Raw genomic sequence first — 24,210 nt, 5'->3', positions numbered from 1 at the left:
GAGATAAGAGGCGGCCTTCAAGGGCTTAGAAATTAGCATATGATCCTACCTAGGTTTAGCTTTCAACAAAGAATACCAAGAGAACAAAGCAAATTTGATGCTAAAAGTAAATTGGAAAGATGTTTCAAATTGCATGCGCTATCTGAATCATGAAGAAAGTTTAATTTTGACTAGACTGTCCCTGGGATCCAGTGAACTCCAGGTGTGCATTCAGGGTTCCTGTGTGCACAAACATACTTTCTATCTAGATAGCCCTCTTTGATTCATATCATGAGCATCACTGTGGACTTGAAATAGGAGAAAATGAAAGCAGCGACTGCTGCAAATAAAAAGGAAATTGCTAAAGGAAGGTACTTTAAAAAAATTTGTCCTATGTACCAACTTAAGGGCAAAAATAATTCTAGGCTTTCTTTCAAGTTTGCTGGAACGCCACTGCGCAACGTCAGTCCATGGAAATGGTTAACATAATAGTAAACTTTCCCCTTTATAAAATCATCTGAAATGTTAGCGATATTTTAGATGCAGTTTAATTCATCAGCTTTTAATGTAGATGGGAAATTTAAATATCCCGTGCTCTGCTACCCACTTTATAAGTACATTTTCTGTGAGCTCACAGTTTGAATTGTCCTCCAATCAGTGCTATAGCTACAACAAAATGCCTTAAAGGGAGAGCACTGATTGGAGAACAATTCAAACCTTTTGCTTACAGAAAATTGACTTTTGAAGTGAGCGGCCAGAGCGCGGGGTATTTTAATTTTATATCTATATTAAAAAGTAAATTATAGCACAACTTCATTACAACATTAAACTATATCTAAAATATCACAAACATTGCTTATCTGTTTTAATAAAGGGGAGAGTTTACTATCACTTTAAAGTGCATTATTATAAACACTGCTGATTTGCATTCTCAATTCCTTGGATATCTTTTTATATCCCTTTCCTGTTTTATACAGTTCAACTACCTTTTCCCACAGATCCTTTGACAATTATTTTTCTTTCCCCATGACTCAGAATCCAGAAACGTGAAACGTCAGTGCAGCACTGGATGAAAGATGCAAGGGTCTGTCAGGAGTCCAGAAACTCATTGACCTTTTATACACACACACTAATTACAAACAAACAGATCACAGGTGAAGATGGTTACCTTTAATAGCCATTCAAACCCCTTTGTGTCAACTTGTGCGCATGTTATCAGGTCAAAATCACCAGGGTATGTAAACTTTTAATCAGGGTCATTTGGGTAGTTTCTGTTGTCATTATGATTTAAAAAGAGTAAACACAGTTGATAGATATTAAATGGCTTCAGCCAAACACTAACCATGAGTGAAAGAAAAGTTTTTGTGTTATCATTCACATTCTCTGAAAAATGGCCAAGAAATCATAAATTCTGCCAGGGTATGTAAACTTATGAGCACAACTGTACTTATCATTTATCTCAGCTTGATAAGGGCATACTAATCATTTATCTCAGCTAGATAAGGGCATACTAATCATTTATCTCACTTAGATAAGGGCATACTTATCATTTATCTCACTTAGATAAGGGCATACTTATCATTTCTCTCAGCTAGATAAGGGCATACTAATCATTTATCTCAGTTAGATAAGGGCATACTAATAATTTATCTCAGCTAGATTAGGACATACTAATAATTTATCTCATCTAGTTAAGGGCGTACTAATAATTTATCTCAACTAGATAAGGGCGTACTAATAATTTATCTCAGCTAGATAAGGGCATACGTATCATTTATCTCAGCTAAATAAGGGTGTACTAATCATTTATCTCAGCTAGATAAGGGTGTACTGATCATTTCTCTCAGGTAGATAAGAGTGTATTGATAATTTATCTCAGCTAGATAAGGGTGTACTAATCATTTATCTCAGCTAGATAAGGGTGTACTAGTCATTTATCTCAGCTAGATAAGGGCATACGTATCATTTATCTCAGCTAAATAAGGGTGTACTAATCATTTATCTCAGCTAGATAAGGGTGTACTGATCATTTCTCTCAGGTAGATAAGAGTGTATTGATAATTTATCTCAGCTAGATAAGGGTGTACTAATCATTTATCTCAGCTAGATAAGGGTGTACTAGTCATTTATCTCAGCTAGATAAGGGTGTACTGATCATTTATCTCAGCTAGATAAGGGTGTACTAATCATTTATCTCAGCTAAATAAGGGTTTACTAATAATTTATCTCAGCTAGATAAGTGCATACTAATAATTTATCTCAGCTAGATAAGGGCGACTAATCATTTATCTCTGCTAGATAAGGGTGTACTGATCATTTATCTCAGCTAGATAAGGGTGTACTAATCATTTATCTCAGTTAGATAAGGGCGTACTAATTATTTATCTCATCTAGATAAGGGCGTACTAATCATTTATCTCAGCTAGATAAGGGTTTACTAATCATTTATCTCAGATAGATAAGGGCATACTAATCATTTATCTCAGCTAGATATGGGTTTACTAATCATTTATCTTCGCTAGATAAGGGTGTACTAATCATTTATCTCAGCTAGATAAGGACGTACTAATCATTTATCTCAGCTAGATAAGGGCATACTAATTATGTATCTCATCTAGATAAGGGTTTACTAATCATTTATCTCAGCTAGATAAGGGTGTACTAATCATTTATCTCAGCTAGATACGGGTGTACTTATAATTTATCTCAGCTAGATAAGGGCTAACTGATAATTTATCTCAGCTAAATAAGGGCGTAATGATCATTTATCTCAGCTAGATAAGGGCGTACTGATCATTTATCTCAGCTAGATAAGGGCTTAAAGGGACATGAAGCCCCAAAAATGTATTTAGTGATTCAGATAGAGAAAACAATTTCAAACAACTTTCTAATTTACTTCTATTATCTAATCTGTTTCTTTCTCTTGGAATCATTTGTTGAAGGAGCAGCAATGCACTAATGGTTTCTAACTGAACACATGAGTGAGCCAATCACAATCAATATATATATGCAGGCACCAATCAACAGCTAGAACCTAGGTTCTCTGCTGCCCCTGAGCTTGCCTAGATAAACCTTTCAGCAAATGATAACAAGAGAAGGAAGCAAATTAAATAATAGAAGTAATTTGGAAAGTTGTATTCTCTATCTGAATCATGAAAGAAATTTTTTGGGTTTCATGTCCCTTTAATAATCTATGATAAATATGTATTAATTAAAGGTTTATTGTAGTCAACTATTTGGCTTTTATTTATTTTTTATTGAGTCCCATACGAAAATCAGTCAGTTTTTCTTATCACCAGCCAGCAAGAATTAGCAGAAAGTGAAAACTAATACAAATATAAAAAGCTTTTGCTCAATATATTTCATGGGGAAAAAACTTTAGACGTGTGTAAATGCTGCATTTTCATATGCATTTCCAGTACAGTGTCCCTTTAATTACATTGCAAGTACTTTAAAACGTCCCCTTTCCTACTGAAAAGGTTTGTTATTCCAGAGAACTGCAGGTCCTGAGCAGGAACTGTCTCTGACCCAACCATCAGCGCTAAACCCAGCTGTGCAACTAGTTTCCACCTGAGACTAGCAGGTCTCTCAAGCTCCTGAGTAGTACTTTACCTATGTGTTTAACACATAGATTTGCAGGGTCGATAGTGATAAAATGACATGCTTTTATGAATAAGATGAGAGCATGTCATTTTTTGCTATAATGTCTCTTTAAAGCTAGACATGTAGTAGGGATGTCTGTGGAGGAGGAACTGGTGATGTTACTAATGGTAGGTACAGTAATTAGTCGTCTGTGTTTATCTTGGCAAAAACTGTTTGGAAACTTCTGTTCTAGCTTATTAGCAATTCACATGAGTATATACTAAACAGTCCGGATTTTTGTAGCATAAACGAGCAAGGGAAAAAAGGTAAGTCATTTTATTTCTTCCCTCACAGAACCCTAGGTCATCTCTTTGGGAGACATTTTTTCTGTATTACATGGACATGGAAGTCAAAATTAAAAATACACCAATTAGATAGAGAATACAATCAGAAAACAAACAACCTTTTTTTCTCTTGGTATCCTTTCCATTAGAGCATACTGAGGTAGACTGAGGAGTGTGCATGTTTCTAGAGCATTATATGGCAGTAATGGCTGCAACAACGTTTGTCACAAGGATAATTTATAACAATAGTAGCATATTTGTGTTTTTTTATTAATCGCACACTATGGGCCAGTTCTGATGTGTTTTTTTCACGCCGTTCCTGGCAAAATGTCTCCTATAGAAAGTAATGGATCTGACTGGAAAAGAAGCTTCTCTGGTAGCAGTGACCAAGGGGTGCGCTTTAAAAATGAATCCTGATCACCTCTATTTTCATATGCAGGTGTTTTTCTACTAAGGAATTAAGTATTTTGCGTATTTTGTCACAACCTCAGCACCTTTAAAGGGACACTGAACCCAATTTTTTTATTTTGTGATTCAGATAGATCATGCAATTTTAAGCATCTTTCTAATTTACTCCTATTATCAATGTTTCTTCATTCTTTTGGTATCTTTATTTTAAATGCAAGAATGTAAGTTTAGATGCTGGCCCATTTTTGGTGAACAACCTGGGTTGTTCTTGCTGATTGGTGGATAAATTCATCCACCAATAAAAAAGTGCTGTCCAGAGTACTGAAACAAAAAAAACGTAGATACCTTCTGTTTAAAGAAAGATAGCAAGAGAACGAAGAAAAATTGATAATAGGAGTAAATTGCAAAGTTTCTTGAAATTGCATGCTCTATCTGAATCACAAAAGCAAAAATTTGGGTTCAGTGTCCCTTTAAGATTGCAAGAAAAGACTGCAGGGCGGATATGTTTAGATCATTACGCTGGGATTAAACTTCATACACGCTCATGTTCAGCCCATTTTATGATTTTTGGTAAATAATTTTGATACAATTTTTGATGCACCTTAACAATACAATTATTTCTACGTATTTTATGTGTGAATGGCTCAATTATTATTTTTGTATGATTTTTTACATTTTGATTTTCATTGTGCACTTTTGTAATGTATGCACCTCCTTTCCCTATAAAAATGCAGTATATGCTCCTTAGCGAGACACCCTGTTTTCAGGGTAAAAAGTGAGTTTAGTACTAGTGAGTATTCTTAAATAATTTCACCAGCCCAGAGACCTTTAGATGATCGAGCCCCATATCTGTATTATGAAACGTTTCAAGTTCCTTTATTAAAGGGACATAAAAACCCACATTTTTTATTTCATGATTCAGATAGAGCACATGATTTTAAACAATTTAGCAATTTATTTTCATTATCTAATTTGTTTTGTACCCTTGTGTTCTTTGTTAAAATATATACCTAGGTAGGCTCAGAAGCTTCTGATTGGTGGCTACACATATATACCTCTTGTTATTGGCTTTTATCTAGCTCCCAGTAGTGCATTGCTGTTCTTCAACAAATAATACAAAGAGAGTGAAGTAAATTAGATAATAGAAGTAAATAGAAAATTTGTTTAAATTTGTATTCTCTATCTGAATCATGAAAGAAAAAAAATTGTATTTCATGTCCCTTTCTTAAGATTCCGATAATTATGATACTTTTTATATGTTATTTTTTATTTTGGACAAGGTAGGAACAATAAAAGTATCATATTTAGTTTCTGTAGTTTAACTTTATGTTGTATTACCCTGACATCATTTATTTCAGTGCAAGAGTGAAGCACACAAGAAGTGCATACTCATCTGAAACTCACTATAATTGTTATCCCTTTAAATACTTAGTGAAAATAAACAACTCAGAAGATGCAGGGGCATCGTACTCCGCTAAGGGAGGAATGCAGAGTAAGTGGTTTTGGTCCGGGGGCGGAGGAATTCATGATGAATAAAGTAGGAGTTAGGATGCAAATCTTACAAAGCTGGCAACGTAGTTGACACACAATAACAATATTTTAACTGACCATAGTTTAGTTCATGCTTATTATATTTCCTTAAAGGGACAGAAAACCCCACATTTTTCTTTCATGATTCAGATGCAACATACAATTTCAAACAACTCTCCAATTTACTTCTATTATCAAATTTGCTTCATGCTCTTGTTATCCTTTGTTGAAGGAGCAACATTGCACTACTGGCAACTGGCAGAACACATCTAGATAGCTAATCAGAAGACACAAATGTGCGCAGGCACCAATCAGCAGCAAGCTCCCACTAGTGTAGGATACGTGCGTATTCTTTTTCAACAAGGTATACCAAGAGAACAAACCACTTTTGAAAATAGAAGTGAATTTAAAAGTGTCTTAAAATTACATACTCTATCTGAATCATGCAAATGTTATTTTGTCTTTCCTATCCCTTTAATGTGTTAGTATTTTGTGAGCTATTTTGAACCTCGCTCTGTAAAGTTGTTGTTTAAATCTACATTCAAATAGGAAAAATAAACTGTTAACTTTACCTGCTTGCATGTGTTGATATATACACGCATACACACACACACACATATAAAAGCGCACTATTTTAGTGCACCTTCTGCTTTAGAGTAATATGGCTTAGCGCATCTTCGGCTCTAGCGCTGTAACTTTACTATAGACTTGGGAGTGGTGACTAGTGTTTCTTAAGCAAAAGTTACCTATTGGTATTTAGATTAACGTACGTTTAAGGTATATAGGCTGATTGTAAGTTGTTTTAGGTGTTTATACTTAGATGTATTTATTCTGATATTTAGTGTGATAGGATCATTATTATTTTTTAAACAACTTTGTTCTCTTTTGTACAAGTTGGCCTGGAAATCCGAACCTCTGAATTTGACTAGATAGTTAATTCCTTTACTTGCTTGGGAGGAGTTTTAAAAAGCTGTTGAGTCTTCCGTCTGGTATCATTGTTATATATTCTTGGATTGTTTAGATTAGTTAAATATCTATGTTAGTTTAATTTCACCTAATTTTCTTTTTTTTTCTTATTAACACATATTAATTTATCTTGTCACGATTTTTTGATTCTATGAATGCACTGGATATGTGTAGTGAGGTTTGTTGATATTATCTCACACATTCACTGGTTGATATTGTACTATTGAGCATTACGGATTATGATATCTGATACACTTGGATTATATATATATATATATAGACACATTATTACACTTTTTGGTACATGGATAGATATATGCTCAATAAGAGCTCTTCCCCAAAAATGCCCCCCAAACATAAGGATAAAAAAGGGAATACTAAGAACGCTGATGCTAGTATAGAGGTCCCCCCAGATAAAGGAATAGGTAACCCTTTAAACATGAATATGGCAGATTTTGCGGCTGAGGTCGCAAAAATCTTGGCACCTCAATTTGAATCCATCAAAGTGGAGATCAGACAAGAGATTTCCACTTTAACAACGGAAGTAAGACAGTTCACTATGAGATTAGATGAAGTGGAGAATAGAATATCTGATCTGGAAGATCAATATAACACACATGAACCATTAATAACATCCCATAGTAAATCACTGGCGATATTACAATCCAAAATTGAAGATCTTGAGGATCGCTCAAGACGTAATCATTTAAATATTATTGTGCTACCTGAATCTCCTGAATTTCAAGATTTGATGTTTTTTGTTACCAGCACCCTCCCTCACGCATTACATATACCAATGCCAGAGACTCCCTTTCTAGTTGAACGCGCACATAGAATTGGATATCGCAGAGAAAATCAGGAGAATGTGAAACCAAGACCCATTATATTTAAATTTGTCAATTTCAAGGATAAATTATTATTTCTTAAATACTATCGGAAAATGAAATCTTTAGCACTTGGTACGCACAAATTGCTAATATTTCAAGACTTCTCTGCTGAGACCTTAAGTAAAAGAAGGGAAATGTCCCCCTATTATGGTCGATTATTGAAGGCTAAATATAACATCAAATTGATCTATACTAAAAGATGGTACCTCGTGTACTCTAAATAATCCTGCAGAAGCTGAAACTTTTTGTAGGGAAGTGGGCGCAGAGTAGATCAATATGTGTAACTGAGTTGCTACGGTACCTTTGAGGGTACTGATTGGATATCACAATTATTGTTATGTGTGGGTTTCTGTCTTTGTTTGTTGCTTTTGTTTTGTTTTTTCTCTTCTCTCTCTCTCTCTCCCCCTTGCCCTGCCCCTTCCCAATGGGTACCATGGTAGATTATATACTCCTCTTTGTAAGAGAATTTGCATTATCCTTATTGCACCCCAACCAGTGAGATGAATCCGGGCCCTAATTTAATGTTATGGAACGTTGGGGGGATAACCTCCCCAATTAAAAGGAAATCAATAATAAAATATCTTGGGAAATTTAAACCCGACATTGTTTTATTACAAGAGCTTCATCTCAAAACCTCAGAAATTATCAAATTAAAAACTAATTGGGTGGGGGAGATCATTGCCACCTCACAGGACACTAGGAAAAGGGGAGTAGCGATTCTATTGAACAAAAAACTAGTATATCATATTGTGAGCAAAGAATTGGACCCAAACGGACGATTTTTAATTGTTGAAATAATCATTAATAAGATTAAATATATCATATGTAATATTTATGGCCCTAACCTAGTTGATCGTGAATTTTGGGACAATTTGGCAGTGAAATTACATGGATATATAGGCCTTAACCTAATAATTGCTGGTGATTTTAACTTACTAGCGGATCCTATCCTAGATAATTCTAACAGAAGGGTTGTTAAGTCTAGAGACAGGAAAGTCCGAATTTTAAAAAAATTCTGTTTTCAATTGGGGATTATTGACATCTGGCGGGTTCAGAACCCTGATCTACGTGCATATACTTGTCTGTCAAATCCACATCAATCATTATCCAGTATTGACTACTTTTGTATTTCAGACTCTCTGTTGAAGTGGAATTGGGAGGCCAAAATTGAAGATATTATAATATCTGACCATTGTGCCATATCATTACACTGTAAGTCTCGTATGAAAGCTGCTAATAACAATAATATATGTTTTCCTAGACACCTCAGCAATAATATTAATTTTCAAAATTGGTTGAGTAATAAATGGTTTGAATTTTATAATAACAATGCAAACTATCTTGGGAAAAATGAAGTGTTCTGGGAAACGTCCAAGGCAGTTATACGTGGGGAGATAAAATCATATGTGATTCAGCAGAAGAAAAAATTCAGCCGTATTGAAGTGCAGCTAGCTAATTATGTTAAAAACACGTATAGAGCTTACATAGAAAACCCCATTAAAAGTAAATGGGATATATACGTAAAGGCAAAAACAACACAAGACATTCATTTAGAGCAAAAAAGTACACAAGAAGCATTCAGACTAAAAGATCTTTATGGTGGATTTGTCGGTAGATTGGCCAAATATCTCGCCAGAATTACTAAGCCCAGTTCAAGAAATGTTATTCCGGCCATTAAAGTGGGCACAAAGAGAGTCACCAATTAGTTAGATATTGAAAAAGTTTTCCTGGAATTCTTTGAGGACCTTTATAAGGCAGAACCTAATAATTTGAATAACCAAAGTGAATTCTGGGGCAGGATTCAAGTTCCTAAATTGTCATCAGAAATAATCTCAGCTATCAATTCCCCTATTACAGATGAGGATATTGTTTATGCTATTAAAAAGGCTAAATTAAATAAAGCTCCTGGACCGGACGCTCTTCCATTGGAATTCTATTGAATTCTACAAACACAGATCACTACTCTTAAATAAATTATATAACTATTATTTCTGTGAAAGGTCTAAATGCTCACCCTATTTTGCAGTGGCAAATATATAATTAATTTTAAAGAAGGACAAAGATCCTGAATGTCCTAGCTCATATAGGCCTATTTCGGTTCTTAATACCGACTATAAATTATTAGCCGCTATTTTAGCTTAGCGTTTAAAATCACAAATAGGGGACATAATACATGAAAATCAATCAGGGTTCATGCTAGGGCGAAACCCGGCCAGGAATATTCTGAAACTTCTGCTATTGTTAGAGTATATTTGGAATAAGTGTAAGGATCCTAGATCCCCTGCAACATCTGACGAAGCCATTCTAATGGTTGATGCCGAGAAGGCTTTTGACCGGATAAGTTGGGATCACATGTTTTTTTCGCTGGCACAATTTGGTCTGGTCGGGAACGTTTAAAATTGCATTCATGCTATTTATAGCAAGCCTTCTTCTGCCATTATTATTAATGGCATGACCTCCCCACGATTTGTACTTCAAAGAGGAACCCGGCAAGGATGCCCATTATCACCACTGCTATTCAACTTCTGTTTAGAACCTTTAGCCATATTGCTCCGTCAGGAGTTAGATGGTATCTCAGCGGCAGAAGAGAAATTGGTGTTACTTCTATATGCAGATGACTTACTATTATTTTTATCTAACTTCCAAGTTACACTGCTGAAGTTACAGAACATAATCAAACTATTTGGGGTACTTTCGGGGTATAAAATTAATGTACTCAAATCTGAATTGATGTGGCTATATAATAGCTTGACAGATAGAATTAAACATCCCTTCTCTGTAGTCACCCAAATCACTTACCTAGGGCTTAGAGTATCTAAAGATCCGAATGAATGGTATAGGCTGAATTATACTCATTGTTTGGAATCTTGTAAGAAAAAATTAATGGATTGGATTACGTTACCTATCTCATTAACAGCTCGTGATGTCTTAATTAAGACTATTCTTTTTCCTAAGACATTTTATATTTTTCAAAATATTCCGCTTCCCATTCATAAGGCAGATGTCCATAAATATGACAAAGCCTGCTCTAGATTTATTTGGAAAAGTGCCAGACCTCGGATTGCGACACATCGACTCATGAATTCTAAAATGTCGGCCGGTCTAGCGCTTCCGAATCTACTAAGTTACAATCTAGTAGCTCTGGCAAGATATGCCATAGACTGGATAACAGAGAAAGAACAGATTACATCTGTTACATGGGAATCTAAATTGATATTCCCATTCAGTTTAAAGGCCATCTTACACTGCCCATTGACAGCCTTACCCTCAAATATTTTTTTGGTCAACATGTTTAAGAATGTCATAACGGCATAGCAGAAGTTATGTGTAGAGGTAGGTACTTCTCCATATATTTCGTGTTTTCTCCCTATTTGTGGTAACCCTGATTTTGGCCCGGGACTTTCAAATATGATCTTTAAATCGTGTGCCTCGAAAGGACTATGCTGGATTCATCAGTTACAGGGGACAGACAGTCACTTGATAATTTATGCAGAACTGGCCAATAGGTTTTGTCTCTCCTCTAGGGGGTTCTATGAGTATCTTCAAGTAAGACATTATATATTTGAACTGGTACAAAAACATTGACCAGATTGGACACTTGGTGAACTACAAAATAGAATAAATAGTTATGCAGCTGGTAGCTACACAATTGCCCCATTATATTTACTACTAAATCAAAAAACATCTTGCTTACAGGTGGATGGTATTGTGGCAAAATGGTCAAATATAATTTCTGACATTAATGACCAGACTATTATTGATAGTTTTAAAATAACGGCACAAGCTTGGGTCCCAACATTTTGGCGGGAATCCCAGATAAAGATTTGTCATATGAGTTATCTTACACCAGCTATCTTGTCAAATTGGTATAAAACAGCTCTGCACTGCCCTAGATGTAGGTCAACTTCAGCAGATCTAATGCACTGTTTCTGGGAATGCCCAAAATTGCCCAGTTCTGGCAAAAAATTATATATTGGATGAATAATATATTACATTTAAATTTTTATCCTAAACCAAGTGAAATTTTTTTTCTAGTGAAGTCCCATGGAACTGCGAAAAACCTCAAGCTCATAAACACCATTATTTTAATTGCTAGGAACCTTATTCTTAAAAGATGGAAAGCAAGGGCACCTCCTAAGGTTCCCCACTTAAAAAAAAGCCCTGACTTTACAATTTATGGTAGAACAAATTTATCTACCATACCCTCAGGAAGAGTATTTACCCTTGTTTTTCAAGAAATGGGAAATCTTCATCTTTTCATTACCGATTACATCACAAAAAAGTTTGATGAAACCATTGCTTAATTCAATTTTCGTACAGATCAATATATATACAGGGCATTTCCCTCATAGCTGGTTAGAGGGTAGTGTTGAGGATCATTGAGATATGGGCGGGCAGGGGGAGAGGGAGAGGTTGAAGGTATGTGTTTTTGTTAATGTCTTTTTTTAGTTTTGGTTTGGTTTGCCGTGTTCTGTATTGTTATGTTTTGTTTTGTTTTGTTGTGCTTTGTTCTGTTCTGTTTTGTTTTGGTTCATTTTGTTTCAGTCTGTTTTGTTTTGTTTGTTTTTTTACTTACTCTAAATAAAAATGGATTAGGTGGATATAGAAGATATAGATATTGTTGTTCTAATCTGGCGGCATAAATGGTGCGAACAATGGAGATGTTATCAACATTATCCATTATATGTCTGTTAGACAAGGCTTCAATGTTAGTCATCTTTAACTTCACAGAGTGTAGAAGAGTTACTTTTATAGTAACAATAATTATTGACTTAGGCTATATATGTTATTGTATCATAAATAGGCAAATGGTACTTTTTGTCATCTCTTCTTAGTCAGACATTGCTTATGTATTTTATAACTGGTTAAGATGCCTGTTTGTAATGTTTTATCTTTAATAGGTTAAATTTTTAATGGTATTTTGTGTAGTGTTTTATTGAATATAACTTGAAAAATAAGAAAATAATGTTAATTAATAAGGTAATTCACATTATGATTATCTCTTTTTCTTATTTATGTTTTTCTCTTCTTCTCTTTCTACCATTTCTTGGTGTTTTATAAATACAAGAAACATAAGTATATTAGAAAATGACACCTGACTAATCTGGAATTATCTTTGATATTTTTATTGGTATGCACTTAAAGGGACACTCAAGTCAAAATTAAACTTTAATTATTCAGATAAAGCAGCAATTTTAAACAACTTTCCAATTTACTTCCATTAACAAAATGTGCACAGTCTTTTTATATTTAAACTTTTTGAGTCACCAGCTCCTACTGAGCATGTGCAGAATAAAACGTGTATGTATTTGTAATTGGCTAATGCCTGTCACATGGTACGTGTATGCATTTGTGATTGGCTGATAACTGTCACATGGTACAGGGGGAGTGGAAATAGACAACTTTTTAAATTGTCAAAAAAAAAACTACTACTCATTTGAAGTTTAAACTAAGTGCTATTGCATTGTCTTGTTATCTTGCATTTGTTGATTATGCAAATCTACTGTGTTGACTGGTCCTTTAAAGCTCACAGTTTATTTGTTTAAATTGGGTTTAGGTTTAATTTTGTCTTTTAATGAAAATAGCAATTGTAATAATTCTTGCTTTCTGCTTAACAAAGTTATTATTATTTAACAACGTTTTGATTTTGATCACTAAGTGTATTTCTGACTGTGAATCGTATTTTTGATGTATCTCTACGCTGCGCGTTCAGATACACATTTCTTCTGTTTCTGTATTTTTGTTTCTTAAATAATAAAAAAAAATATTTTAAAAAAAAAAAGTTTTATATATATATAAAATAAAGCAAGAAAAGCGCACTCTCACTTAAATGGCATCCACCAGGGTGCAGGCAAAAAATAGTACAGAAGAGAAGAGGCTTGCACTCACTGGGTTTTTGAAAAAGGTGCTTTATTCAGCACGAAAATATGTGACATTTCGGGGATCAGAGGGGTGTTTAACATGGTGTCAGGTTAGCGCACATAAAGAATTAGTTATCTTAAGATGCATTATGTAAATATTAAATATAAAATATTGAAAAAATATGAATAATAATTATTAATTATTATTATAGTTACTGAAAAATATACATATATATTCAAATGTTTTTTTAGAGTTTTTAAGACATTTATAATAATTATTTACATTAATTATTAATATATTCAATATTTTATATTTAATAAATACATAATGCACCTTAATATAACTCATGTTGACAGTTGTATTACTGTGCGTTATTAAATATAAAATATTGAAAAATAATAATTAATGTAAATAAATATTATATATGTTCTTAAAAAGTCTAAAAAAATATTTAAATATATATGTATATTTTTCAGTACCTATATTATTATTAATATTTTTTCAATATTTTATATTTAATACTTACATAATGTGCCTTAAGATTAACTAATTCTCCATTGAAGTTTAGGGGGAGAATAAGTTAACGCGGTTGTGATATCTGAAGTACTTTAGTTATTGTTCTTCGGGTTTCTCTCACTTGCAAAATGTTTAATACAAACGCTAACCCATACATGTAAAATACTTCTGGTGATGTTAGCGCCCGAGCCAAAGTGCTAAATAGTACTAAACTTGTAATTTAGTCCATAGTTAGCTATGCTCATTAAAGGACCAGTGAACACAGTAGATTTGCATAACAACAACAAATGCTTGATAAAAAAGACAATGCAATAGCACTTAGTCTGAACTTCAAATGAGTAGTAGATTTTTTTCTGACAATTTTAAAAGTTATGTCTATTTCCACTCCACCTGAACCATGTGACAGCCATCAACCAATCACAAATGCATGCACGTACTATGTGACAGCCATCAGCCAATTACAAATGCATACACATCAGCCAATCACAAATGCATATATGTTTATTCTGTGAATTCTTGCACATGCTTATTAGTAGCTGGTGACTCAAAACGTTTAAATATAAAAAGACCGTGCACATTTTGTTAATGGAAGTAAATTGGAAAGTTGTTTAAAATTGCATGCTCTATCTGAATAATGAAAGTTTAATTTTGACTTGAGTGTCCCTTTAATGCAGAAACATACAGAATGCAATTTTAAACAACTTTCCAAATTACGTCTGTTATCTAATTTGCTTTGTTTTCTTGGAATCCTTTTTTGAAAGGCATATCTAGGGAGACATATGAGCAGCAATGCATTAGTGGGAGCTAGCTGCTGATTGTTGGCTGCACATATATACCTCTTGTTATTGGCTTACCTGAAGTGTTTAGCCTGCTGCCAGTAGTGCATTGCAGCTCCTTCAACAAAGGATATCAAAACAATAAAGGAAATGTGATAATAGAAGTAAACTAAAACATTGTATTAATATGTATGTTCTATCTGAATCATGAAAGAAAATGTCCTTTAAATACAGCTCTTTCATATACACGAAAGAAAATGTTTGGCTACAATGCTCATTACAGATGCAACAGTTGTGCCAGAATTGATAATACATTTATTACTTATCTCCAAGAAACTGTGAACCAAATGTTTTTGTTTATCTGTCATTATTGGTTGGTATACAGCATAGGTGAATGATACTGTTTATATAGCTGCGCACACCCCTCATATTGTACCATTATCACATACTACAGGGTCATTATTACGGGGCTCTAATATAGTAAAGTCACTTGTAAATCCCCTGGCTCCCCATAGCCCTTGGTTTGCAAGAGCAGCAGATTTGCCTTTGTTATGCTTTTAGCTGTCTGCCTTGTCACACATACAATAGGAACTGCAGTTTAATCATGCAGCTGGCTGCAGAACCAAACAGACTGTCACCCCACAAGAAAGTGCTTTGTGAACTCCAGAAGGGACAATGTCTTTGATCCTTGACATGTATAGAGTGAGCATTTAATCGTAGCCCACATTGCACTCTCTGATCACAAATTTCACTTGTCTTATTCCTAGTTATAAATCCCATGGAAAATAAAAAAATATTAATAATGAATAGGTGAAGAATGCATTAACCCCTTTATTTCCAGAAGGCCTGCAACGCAATATTGTGCCCTTTTTAATGTTTAGTGGCATTGTAAAATAGGCCTGTATATTCATTAAAGTTTTAATTGCGATGTATTGATTGACTGTATCCCTTTACTGGTAACTCAGGGGCGTATTATAGGCCAGTACCTAGGGCAGCAGATTTGAGAGGGGCAGCACATCTGCCCTATCCTCTCTCTAAAAGCCAGCACACAGAGTACAGAGAGCGATAAAGTGCAGGCTTTTACAGAGAAGACAAGGCACGTGCGCTGATTAAGGTCGCTCTTCACAGGCAGTGCTCCTTTAAACCGTTGCTTCATTTAGAGCCGCCGGTATTTTTGCAGTGAAAGCTTTCTTGGTGAGAAACTTGACCGGGGATATGCTTACAAGGTGAGGCTGGAGGACAAGACCTTGTGCCGATATGCAGAATTTTGAGTGCCTAGAGCAGCACAAAACCTAAATGCACTACTGAGGTAACTGATAAAGCTATATAAGGAATTTATGATGCCATTTCTATATATTATATGTATTGTCATTATTATATATTCTAGATAACATTAAAGGGACATGAAACCCAAAATGTTTCTTTCATTTGTCAGAGAGCACAATTTTAAAAACCATTCCAATTTACTCCTATTATCAAATTTGCTTTGTTCTGATGTTATTCTTTGTTGAAGAGTTACCTAGGTAGGTAGCGTGCACATGCCTGAAGCACTACAGGACAGGAAATAGTGTTGCCATCTAGTGCTCTTGCTAATGTATAACATTGTTGCCAAACAGTATTGAAGACACATGCACACTCCTAAACTTACATCCCTGCATTTCCGCAAAATATAACAAGAAAACAAAGAAAATTTGATAATAGAAGTAAATTTGAAAGTTGCTTAAAAGTTTATATCCCTTTAAAATACAGAATGTTATTGATTTTTAACCATGTCTATACCGTGGGCTGATGTATACACCAGAGAGCATATTGCTTGGTGTGTGTGACAGCCAAAATAATAAATAGGATTATGGTTTAGGGGTAAGGTTGGGGTTAATTAAAGGGATGCTAAACCCACATTTTTTCTTTCATGATTCAGATAGAGCAGCAATTATAAGCAACTTTCAAATTTACTGTTATCAATTTTTCTTTGTTATCTTGCTATCTTTATTTGAAAAAGCGGGAATCTACACCTAGGAGTTGGCCCATTTTTGGTTCAGACACTGGGTAGCGCTTGCTGATTGGTGGCTACATTTAGCTCCAGGCACCTACAAAGGTCAACAAACAATACCATTGGAATGAAGCAAATTTAATGATATAAGTAAATGGGTAACTTTTGTTTTTATATTGTATGCTTTGTCTGAATCACAAAAGAAGATGTTTGAGCTTCATGTCCCTTTAAATGTATTATGCTAGAATGTGTGAAAGAAGATTATTTATTTATTTTTTTAAAACAAGCTTTATTGTTCAAAACAAAATTCAGCAATACAATAAAATGTGGACAACAAGTATTGTTACTACAATGGGAAAAGTAAAGTCCATGTGACCTAGCACACTCTTTCGTGGAAAGAAGAAGATTTTTATGAAGAATTTTGTTGTACCAAACTGTATCAGATTGTAAAATAAAGCATTTGTTCAGTAACTATTGAATAATTTGTGTTTTTCCTATCTAAAATCTGTCAATTTCTTAGTCTCCCTTATTGTTTTCAGAAAAAAGTTGACAACCTTAGAGAATATTGGGACAGGCTTAGGAGTGTGCATTTGTTTCTACTGGGAGGACCCTTAAAGGACCATTAAATACAGAAGAATCTCATAATTAACAGTGCAGGATAAAAAGATAATTATCTTCTGGGACAAAGTATATCTTATATTCACCATGTTACATAGATATGAATATAACTATAAACTGCTGGGCTGGGTTCAAGGATAAAACGTATACCATGGCTGTACTTTGTATAATATTTGTGCTTGATAGCAAGTGTGCAGAGAATTGATAGAATATACACCAGAGATTCCCAAAGCGGGTGGTACTACAGCCTGGGGTGGTGAGATTACTGAGGGGGGTCCAAGGGGGACCACTGGGATTACTAATGGTAAGAACTAGTAGGAAAGGAGTGGAAAAGGATACTAGTGGTCTTCTCCAACAATAATTACTGTAATTTGCTTTGTGCATCTATAATAAAGCACAACAAGCAGCTTTCTTGTTTTGTATTTAATGTAATTTTATTGCTCTTTCCCAAGGCTTAATCAAGGCTTCCTCTTCTATGATAGTTCAGGTTTATCAGCAAATTACTCTTACTCTCACTACAATAAATTTCAGCCTCTTGTACTGTATTCTTGCATTCTTTGTTTTGCCAGCGCTGTATATTTACATGTATTATTAACATTAACTGCACAGTTTAAAATTATTGTGTAGTAGCAGGAAACACAGCAAAGACCTATTGTGCTTGGCTGAGTAGCTTTGTACACAGGCAACCATCTGTTTTTAGATCTTCTGTAACCGGAAATAATCTGGTGGTGCACTACATAAAACTTTAGTAAGAAGAATACACTTACTATAAACTTGATTTATTGGTGCAGTAGTACAACTATGGTACAAGCAAAGAAATCAACTCCAGATCTCTAACTGATTTAAGACCCCTGCTAAGTGACATAAAACCAGAAATTGGGAAACTGTTATCACTTCATCAAGCCCATCCATGAGATTAACAGTTTTCGAACAGCTAAGAAATTACTAAAGCATAAAGAGAAAATGGCCAGCACTCGAGAAACATAAAATATGGTCCTTTATTCAAACAGAACGGGAGCATCACACGGGCAATCACATGACGCGTTTTGTGCCTACACTGGGCACTTAGTCATAGGTAACTCATGAAGCTTAGCCTGCTTCTTTTAAAGTGACATCCTCCAATCAAAATGCTTGTGAAAAATACAAGCATGGAGGTAAAATTAAACCTTTAATAATGACCAGATAGCTAGACCCTGTGGTTATGTACATATCAAATACAAATTTAACAAGTGTACATATAGTTAAAAAATATGTAATAACAATCGAGTCTCAATCTAATAATATAATAAGTTAATTCTTGTTGTGCTGAATTCTACATGAGATTCATCCATTGTAGATGCCACTAAACATTACAATACAGCTGTAACTGAACCTTATACATATGTGTTCCCATGTATTTTTTATATATGTATATATATATATATATATATATATATATATATATATATATATATATATATGTAGAAAGTGTTGCTTGGGTGTTTCTTGATCTGCGCTGTGTATGTTGCAAATGGTTATTTTGCTCTAATTAGTTCCTCCTGATATATTTCAATGGCAGCTAGTTTCTGAATATTCCACTATCATCAAATGGAATGTGAAGGAAAAAGGTATGGAGTTGAGTTTCAGAGTTCAGTGCACATAGAATGGAGAAAAACAAAAACAAAACCAAATTATGGTGCAGTATGTCAGTACTAGGCAATCAAAAACTAAACGTGAGATTTACATTTGCTCACCTTGTTTAATCTCAAACATGTGAGGTATGTTGGAAGCATGGAGGGGATGTAATCCCTATCTGTGGTAAAGATGTTTCCAGCTGGTATGCAGAAACTTTTAGCAGGTGGAAATCTTGATATCCCTGGAGTAGAAATATGTTGGTATTTCAGACAAACTTCTCCTCTCTGGAGTTAGGTAGAGACACTTTAATTCTTTTTGCTGGATTTCTTTCCTTGTTGCTGTTTATTTCTTTTCCCCTTCTTTATACTTGAAAGGCTTCTCCTCTCTGGACTATGGTATAAACTTTATGTATGCAAACCAATTAGTGCTCAGTTTACATACTATGAGATCAATTGTGTATATTAATTGCAGCACTCATGAGATGTATATAAATGATGCTTGCAAGGTCACAAAGTGAAATTTAAAATAAAAACACTTTTATTTTCCAATGTCCAATAAAAAATGATAAACAGAAATCCTCTTTAATAATAGTCCAGATCAGGCACAGAAATAGGTGAGCAGATGAAATATAGTATATTTCTTTAAATCCGGTAGTGAGTTTTTTTTATCAGGGCTGGTGCAAAAACAGCTTGCTGATAAAAATTAGTGATATTGTGGTATAGGATGCTGTAAGTACAGCTGGAGGTAAATTCCTTGTGGTGGTTTTGAGCTCTGAAAAGCTCCCAGAGTTCAGGTGGATAAGTTGGTGTTTATGATGGAAAACCGTAATAAATAGTTACATGAACTGCTGTAAATACAGCTAGATGATGATTCCTTGTGGTTTTTTGAGCTCTAGATAGCTCACAATATCCGGATGGATGTGGATTCTTAAGCCTGTCAGTGACAGGGTCCGTTGCTGAAGTGTTTGAAGCTTGGTCTCCCTGGACAGGAAGTGATGTCAGAAGTGGGCGTGCCCTTACGCGTTTCGTGAATTACATTCACTTCATCAGAGGGTATCTATCTAGAGCTCAAAAAACCACAAGGAATCATCATCTAGCTGTATTTACAGCAGTTCATGTAACTATTTATTACGGTTTTCCATCATAAACACCAACTTATCCACCTGAACTCTGGGAGCTTTTCAGAGCTCAAAACCACCACAAGGAATTTACCTCCAGCTGTACTTACAGCATCCTACTCCACAATATCACTAATTTTTATCAGCAAGCTGTTTTTGCACCAGCCCTGATAAAAAAAACTCACTACCGGATTTAAAGAAATATACTATATTTCATCTGCTCACCTATTTCTGTGCCTGATCTGGACTATTATTAAAGAGGATTTCTGTTTATCATTTTTATTGGACATTGGAAAATAAAAGTGTTTTTATTTTAAATTTAACTTTGTGTCCTTGCAAGCATCATTTATATACATCTCATGAGTGCTGCAATTAATATCCACAATTGATCTCATAGTATGTAAACTGAGCACTAATTGGTTTGCATACATAAAGTTTATACCATACTCCAGAGAGGAGAAGCCTTTCAAGTATAAAGAAGGGGAAAAGAAATAAACAGCAACAAGGAAAGAAATCCAGCAAAAAGAATTAAAGTGTCTCTACCTAACTCCAGAGAGGAGAAGTTTGTCTGAAATACCAACATATTTCTACTCCAGGGATATCAAGATTTCCACCTGCTAAAAGTTTCTGCATACCAGCTGGAAACATCTTTACCACAGATAGGGATTACATCCCCTCCATGCTTCCAACATACCTCACATGTTTGAGGTTAAACAAGGTGAGCACATTTAAATCTCACGTTTAGTTTTTGATTGCCTAGTACTGACATACTGCACCATAATTTGGTTTTGTTTTTCTCCATTTTATGTGCGCTGAACTCTGAAACTCAACTCTCTCTCTCTCTCTCTCTATATATATATATATATATATATATATATATATATATATATATATATATATATATCTGAGCTCTTTTACTCATATTCAATCCATATCAAACCCATGAGCGTATAAAGACAAACTTAGAATATCGCACAAGATAACATATTCCCCCATAGAGGTCAATGGAGCAGAAAAAGTGGTAAAAAAACTAACACCCTACTCGCGCGCAAACCCTATCTTATATTCTCAAGTGCTCTAACCCAACATGAAAATATTAATATTTCACATTCCAGTATTCTTCACATAGAAGAATATGTTCTATTTATTCATAAATATATTTTTCTATATACAGTATACCTGATGTTTTTTGCACAAATATATATTAGTTAAACACTTATATGAATATTGGATAAATATTAATTTACATGTTTTCATCTACTTAAAGGGACACTGAACCCAAATTTTTTTCTATCATTCAGATAGAGCATGCAATTTTAAGCAACTTTCTAATTTACTCCTATTATCAAATTCTTTTAATTCTCTTGCTATCTTTATTTGAAATGCAAGAATGTAAGTTTAGATGCCGGCCCATTTTTGGTGAACACACTGTGTTGTTCTTGCTGATTGGTGGATCAATTCACCTACCAATAAACAAGTGCTTTCCATGGTTCTGAACCACAAACATAGCTTAGATGCCTTCTTTTTCAAATAAAGAAAGCAAGAGAACAAAGAAAAATTGATAATAGGAGTAAATTAGAAAGTTGTTTAAAATTGCATGCTCTATCTGAATCACAAAAGAAAAAATTTGGGTTCAGTGTCCCTTTAACTGCAAAGGGCTCCAATGTGCTTATTTTTATGTCTAAATATGTATAGTATATTATGTCTAAACATATGTATTTATGTGTTTATATGTGTATATATGTCTGTTAATGCATATATACATATATAAATACAAAGATACATCTGTACACACATATAGACATATATACATATATAAATACAAAGATACATCTGTACACACATATAGACATATATACATATATAAATACAAAGATACATCTGTACACACATATAGACATATATACATATATAAATACAAAGATACATCTGTACACACATATAGACATATATACATATATAAATACAAAGATACATCTGTACACACATATAGACATATATACATATATACATATATAAATACAAAGATACATCTGTACACACATATAGACATATATACATACATATGTACAGGTATGTATCTCAATGTTAAAGTCCTTTGCCTGCTTATTTTTTCTAACACCTGAGACCTCATATCTTTGAACCCTTATAACTTTTTTGTGCAATTTTGCTTTTAATATTTTTTTATTATATGGTATTATTATGAGTGTAACTACTTTGTAATGTATTTTTGATGTGTTTTGTGACACTTTTTTGTTCGTGAAACAGTTAAAGGGACAGGAAACCCCAAAATTTTCTTTCATGATTTGGATAGAACATACAATTTTAAACAACTTTCCAATTTACTTCTATTTTCAAATTTGCTTTAGTCTCTTGTTATCATTTATTGAAGGAACAGCATTGCACTACTGGCAGCTAGCTGAATACATCTTGTTAGCCAATCACAAGAGACAAATGTGTGCAGGTACCAAAGATAATACAGATTTAATTAAAATATAGATATATATATATATTAAAATTGTAATATGTTTAATTGTTACTCCTTTAGATTGTATTGTGAGATTAGTAGGACTTGTGCATTGCTGGTCTGAATATTATTTGTATGGGTTACTTTAGGAGGAGTTTAAAGAACCAAGCGGATGACCTGAAAAAGTTTGGGAACCTCTTCTGTACACTATTCATTTGTGAGATGGCTTCGTTTTTTACATTTCATATATAATACATAATAAATATTAGCGGTTGTATATTAGATACTTTACTTTGTCTTTCATGTTTTCAGGTGGATATTACTGTAATTGTTTATTAGCTTAGACAACATTTTAGAGATTTCTGGATGATATATGATACATTAAATTTGGTTTAGTATATTAATTAATGTTTCTAAATGACAAATGTATTTATTTCATAATTTGCCAATTTTTTTTATATTTTTTTTGAAGATTCTTTATGACTGTGTCCAGGATATCTGAAATTCTACATGTACGCCTGCAGTAGTATTGAGTGCACTGAGGAAGAGAGGATGTTTAATGACTGCTTAAACATTGCAAAAACATACACGCATACCAAAATAGAACGTAAGTTTTCTAATTTTATTTCAATTTCATTAAAAAAAAGTTAAATGAACATTATTTATTTTCCATTAAAACATTTGGATGATGTCCTTCAGATCAGGCAATAAGTACTAGGTTATAGGTGTTAAAAAAGATAAATGCAGCAAATAAGGTGTTAATGTATTCAGTAACCTTTCACATTTAGTTGATTTGCTAATTGATCACAAGACTATAGAAACGCCTTGTAATTTCTAGGGGTTTTGTTTCCCTTTCAAGAGGTGATGCGTAAATATACTTTAAACACCTTGAGAAGTTTTATATAAAATGTTGAGTTATGTGTAATAAAACAACTTTGCAATATGCTTTCATTATTTATTTTGCTGCCTTTTCATTTAAATTAGTTTTGAAAATTGATGATTTTCTGATTCTCAGAAAACTCACTATGTCAATGTCTCAAGGCTAACTTTGCTACATATCTTTCACTAATTTGATTTAACTGATAACAACTGCAAAACAAAACATGTTATACTAAAATTATGACTTGTCTGCAAACTAATAAGGCAAATGGTAGGAGGAGTTTGGAAATTGAAAAAATATTACAGTAAAAAGTATGTGAATTTGTTTATAATTATATATAAATCTATAGCAACACAACAAAAATGTCTTGAAATTACAAGGAGCTTACTGTCCTTTTAAGCATGAAAAGGCAGGATGCTCGCTAGGTTTTTAAATGGATGGGACCATATATTAAAAGGCTTATAGCGGGCTCTGCTGTAAATTGGCAGTGGTTTGGTTTAACCCTTTAAGTGCATTGATGTTATATTACAAAGCACTTTATTTTCTTTAAAAACATATTTTGGGCTAGATTACAAGTGGTTGGTTATTGCTACCGCCAGCTCACGGTAGCAATTATCACTCTGTAAATTAACCAGAGATTAGATCTCTGGTTAATTTTCTAAAAGTGCCCCAAA

At 33.8% G+C, this 24,210-nt stretch overlaps 1 protein-coding gene across 4 annotated transcripts in view; it reads left to right on the top strand.

The window, feature by feature from the left end:
* The window catches only part of ST3GAL3 (ST3 beta-galactoside alpha-2,3-sialyltransferase 3), an 864,582-nt gene that overhangs the window by 43,826 nt on the left and 796,546 nt on the right, over positions 1-24,210 (top strand). For all 4 annotated transcript variants that reach the window (XM_053693591.1, XM_053693588.1, XM_053693592.1 and 1 more), the window contains exon 2: positions 23,129-23,263. In XM_053693591.1, coding sequence (XP_053549566.1) covers positions 23,167-23,263 — 97 coding nt within the window. In that variant the 5' untranslated portion in view covers positions 23,129-23,166. The remainder of the gene's footprint in view (positions 1-23,128; positions 23,264-24,210) is intronic.

The sequence above is a fragment of the Bombina bombina genome, chromosome 10 (assembly GCF_027579735.1).
Source record: "Bombina bombina isolate aBomBom1 chromosome 10, aBomBom1.pri, whole genome shotgun sequence".
Classification (NCBI taxonomy): domain Eukaryota; kingdom Metazoa; phylum Chordata; class Amphibia; order Anura; family Bombinatoridae; genus Bombina; species Bombina bombina.
This window is presented reverse-complemented; position numbering and strand designations above follow the sequence as displayed.